The following is a 3581-nucleotide window of genomic DNA, read 5'->3' as shown; positions in this document are numbered from 1 at the left end:
GGCCTTCCACAGCCGAAGCTATGGAGCCCGATCTTCCAACACGGTCTGACTCGAAGACCTGGTCGCCCACCTCACGATTCTAAGAGGAAATATGATTAGAATTATACAAATAAGTAGTCCTAGAAAGACTTCGCTGCCAAGCAGAACAACCCACCACTGAGTCTAAAGGCAGTCAAATCACAAGGGCAAGCAACCTGAGGGGTAACTGGAACAGTGAAGAGCCAACTGGTATCCCAGGGACTAGTAGAGATACCAACCCAAAAATGCCCACTCGAACCAGTGTCTAACTAGGTGGGCTAACCAGGCGAGCCAATTGATACAAGTGGGCAGCACTGAACCTCCCGTCTAACCCCCGTCCCCGCATCAAAAAAGCGTTTTCTCCCGTCCCCTCAGGGGCTGTGGCCGCTGGGTAATCTCAACTCCCGGATGAAGAACAATAATGTAGTGCACGTGTCTCCACACACTGCTAACATATGTGGATGTGATTGGGTAGTGCCCTGGGACTGCAGGCAGGAGCACCCCCTCGCACCCTCGGGCGGCGCACAACACAACAATACGGTAGGCATCATTTTATATTATAGGTATTATCAGATAAACTATTGTTTTCTCTTAAAATTCAGTAATTAGTTCCTTTCTTTCGCAGACGCTATGTTAATATATGTATTTATGTGTGTAATGTGAATGCATTGTGTTTATTATAAATGTATTTTGTTTGTATTCTGTAGCCAATGTGTTTACTAACTTCAAACAATAACATAAAGATCAATGAGAAAATCCACAGGTACCGTGATGAGGATTCGAACCTATGCGCTGGGTATCCCCAGATGCACGCTCTAGAAGACTACGCCACTACATGGTCAAAAGAATTGCAACCTGGGGTACTACTCGAGGCAACCTCGAGGCTTCCCGAAGCTTCCACTGAAGCCAAACCAGAGTTTCCACACATGCAAGCTGGCTCTGTCGTCAAGTAATTCTACCTCTGACGCCTCTCATTCAATGCACAGATAAATCACATTATCGTCTAGCGTGTGCATATAGGAATACCCAGAGCATAGGTTCGAATCCTCATCATTGCTTCTGTGGATTTTCACGCTGATATATCGCGATAATGTGATTTTTCTGTGTATGTAAATCATTGTTGTTTTCCATATACTAATAATGAAAGGCATTCTGATTAAAATATTTGAAGCAGAAACTTATGTTATTATTATTATGTAAACTACGTCTCGTCGCACCTGGAATTACAGCGTAGGAAAACTACTATGCAATTTCTATTGCTCCTATTGCCAGCAATTTCCTCTAATAGCCAAAGGCTGCCAGCAGAACAGTTGTTCATGTTCAATGTCATCATTCCATCTTTCACCAGTGTCATCTGTCAATCTTCCACTAGTGTCATCAGTCAATCTGCCACCAGAGTCACCATTCCACCTTCCACCAGTGTCATCATTCCATCTTCCACCAGTGTCATCATTCCATCTTCCACCAGTGTCATCATTCCATCTTCCACCAGTGTCATCATTCCATCTTCCACCAGTGTCACCATTCCACCTTCCACCAGTGTCATCATTCCATCTTCCACCAATGTCATCATTCCACCTTCCACCAGTGTCATCATTCCATCTTCCACCAGTGTCATCATTCCATCTTCCACTAGTGTCATCATTCCACCTTCCACCAGTGTCACCATTCCACCTTCCACCAGTGTCATCATTCCATCTTCCACCAGTGTCATCATTCCATCTTCCACTAGTGTCATCATTCCACCTTCCACCAGTGTCACCATTCCACCTTCCACCTGTGTCATCATTCCATCTTCCACCAATGTCATCATTCCACCTTCCACCAGTGTCATCATTCCATCTTCCACTATTGTCATCATTCCATCTTCCACTAGTGTCATCATTCCATCTTCCACTAGTGTCATCATTCCATCTTCCACTAGTGTCATCATTCCATCTTCCACCAATGTCATCATTCCACCTTCCACCAGTGTCATCATTCCATCTTCCACCAGTGTCATCATTCCATCTTCCACTAGTGTCATCATTCCATCTTCCACTAGTGTCATCATTCCATCTTCCACCAGTGTCATCACTCCATCTAGTCAGTTGTTGGCCAAAGAAACTGTTTACATTAAGAATCAACCTGCCATTTTGCAAGTCGTTGGAGAAAACAATTGTTTAAGTTCAGTATCTGATTTTCATCTATCCAGTTGTTGGACAAAACGATTGTTTACTTAGAGCACCTACCATCCATCTAGCCAGTAATTGGACAAAACATTTTGCTAAATTTTAGTGTCAACCTTCCATCTAGCCAGTTATAGGAGAAAAAATAATGCTTAACTTTAGTACCATACTTCCATCTACCATGTTGCTGGAAAAAACAATTGTTCAAGTTTAGTAATATGCTTCCATCTAAGATGTTGCTGGAAAAAGCAATTGTTCAAGTTTAGTAATATGCTTCCATCTAAGATGTTGCTCTACAAAACAATTGTTCAAGTTTAGTAATATGCTTCCATCTAAGATGTTGCTCTACAAAACAATTGTTCAAGTTTAGTAATATGCTTCCATTTATCAGATTGTTGGGCAAAGCAATTGTTCAAGTTCAGTAATATGCTTCCATCTACCAGGTTGTTGGACAAAACAATTGGTAAAGTTTAGTAATAGGCTTCAATCTACTTGGTCCAACAACAATTAAAGCTAATAAACAATTAGCTGTAATGTGACGTCATGGACTACGTTCCCCAACTGTCTACAACTACAAGAGCACTAGTTTTAATGTACCGTCATGGACTACTTTCCCAAATTGTCTGCTTTTAGTACAAGAGCCGTCGGTATAATGTTACGATATGGTCTACTTTCTAGACCTGTCTACAACTACAAGAGAAGTCCCTGTGATGGGATGTCATGATTTTGTTTTTGCAGTTATGTATTTCTACCTAATCAGTTATTGCAATATGACTTTATTACAATATGACTACTTTCTTTAACTTTCTACGCATTTCTACTGTCCTAAAAATCCTTTCTACTGACTTTTCTACTACGTTGGTTCCACTATCCTGTACTGTCTTCTACAAACACAGGCGACGTAATGGGGTGTGTGCTGACCAGCATATATAGCAGGCTAAATATGATGAAAAACAGCCAGTTAAGCTAGAGTGTTCACTGATCACACTGAACATGCATCACTGGAGACTCACCGATGACTTTAAGTGAACTAAAGACATGCATTCAACGAAGTTAAGACAATACCTCAAACAAGGTGTTGTTTGCAGGTGCTAGTAGTTAGTAATGGTGAGTATCTGGGCAGAATCAGGCAGCAAATTGATGGTCGAAGTTGAGCTTCACGGCGTGTTCCTCCTCAGTGCGAGCCAGCAGCGGTGAGTGAAGGTGCACACTCACCACGGACAGTAGCAGACTGAGAGTGAGCGACTGACCCGCCCTCGCTTATATTCCCAGCGGTTGATGCCAGACACCGCTTGCCGCACTTGCATGTTTTCCGGAATTATCTTCACAATAATATTTACGATATTCTTATATTATGTATTAATGGAAAATCTTGGGAAATCTGCTGAGTTGGGA

At 42.2% G+C, this 3581-nt stretch overlaps 1 protein-coding gene across 1 annotated transcript; it reads left to right on the top strand.

Moving 5' to 3' along the window:
* Window positions 1-824: 824 nt before the first annotated feature.
* LOC123760157 (uncharacterized) lies at window positions 825-2240 on the top strand. Its single transcript, XM_045745667.2, has 2 exons — window positions 825-967; window positions 1307-2240. The coding sequence occupies exons 1-2, from the start codon at window positions 825-827 to the stop codon at window positions 2238-2240; spliced, it is 1077 nt and encodes a 358-aa protein (XP_045601623.2).
* Window positions 2241-3581: the final 1341 nt, after the last annotated feature.

The sequence above is a fragment of the Procambarus clarkii genome, chromosome 16 (genome assembly GCF_040958095.1).
Source record: "Procambarus clarkii isolate CNS0578487 chromosome 16, FALCON_Pclarkii_2.0, whole genome shotgun sequence".
Classification (NCBI taxonomy): Eukaryota; Metazoa; Arthropoda; class Malacostraca; order Decapoda; family Cambaridae; genus Procambarus; species Procambarus clarkii.
This window is presented reverse-complemented; position numbering and strand designations above follow the sequence as displayed.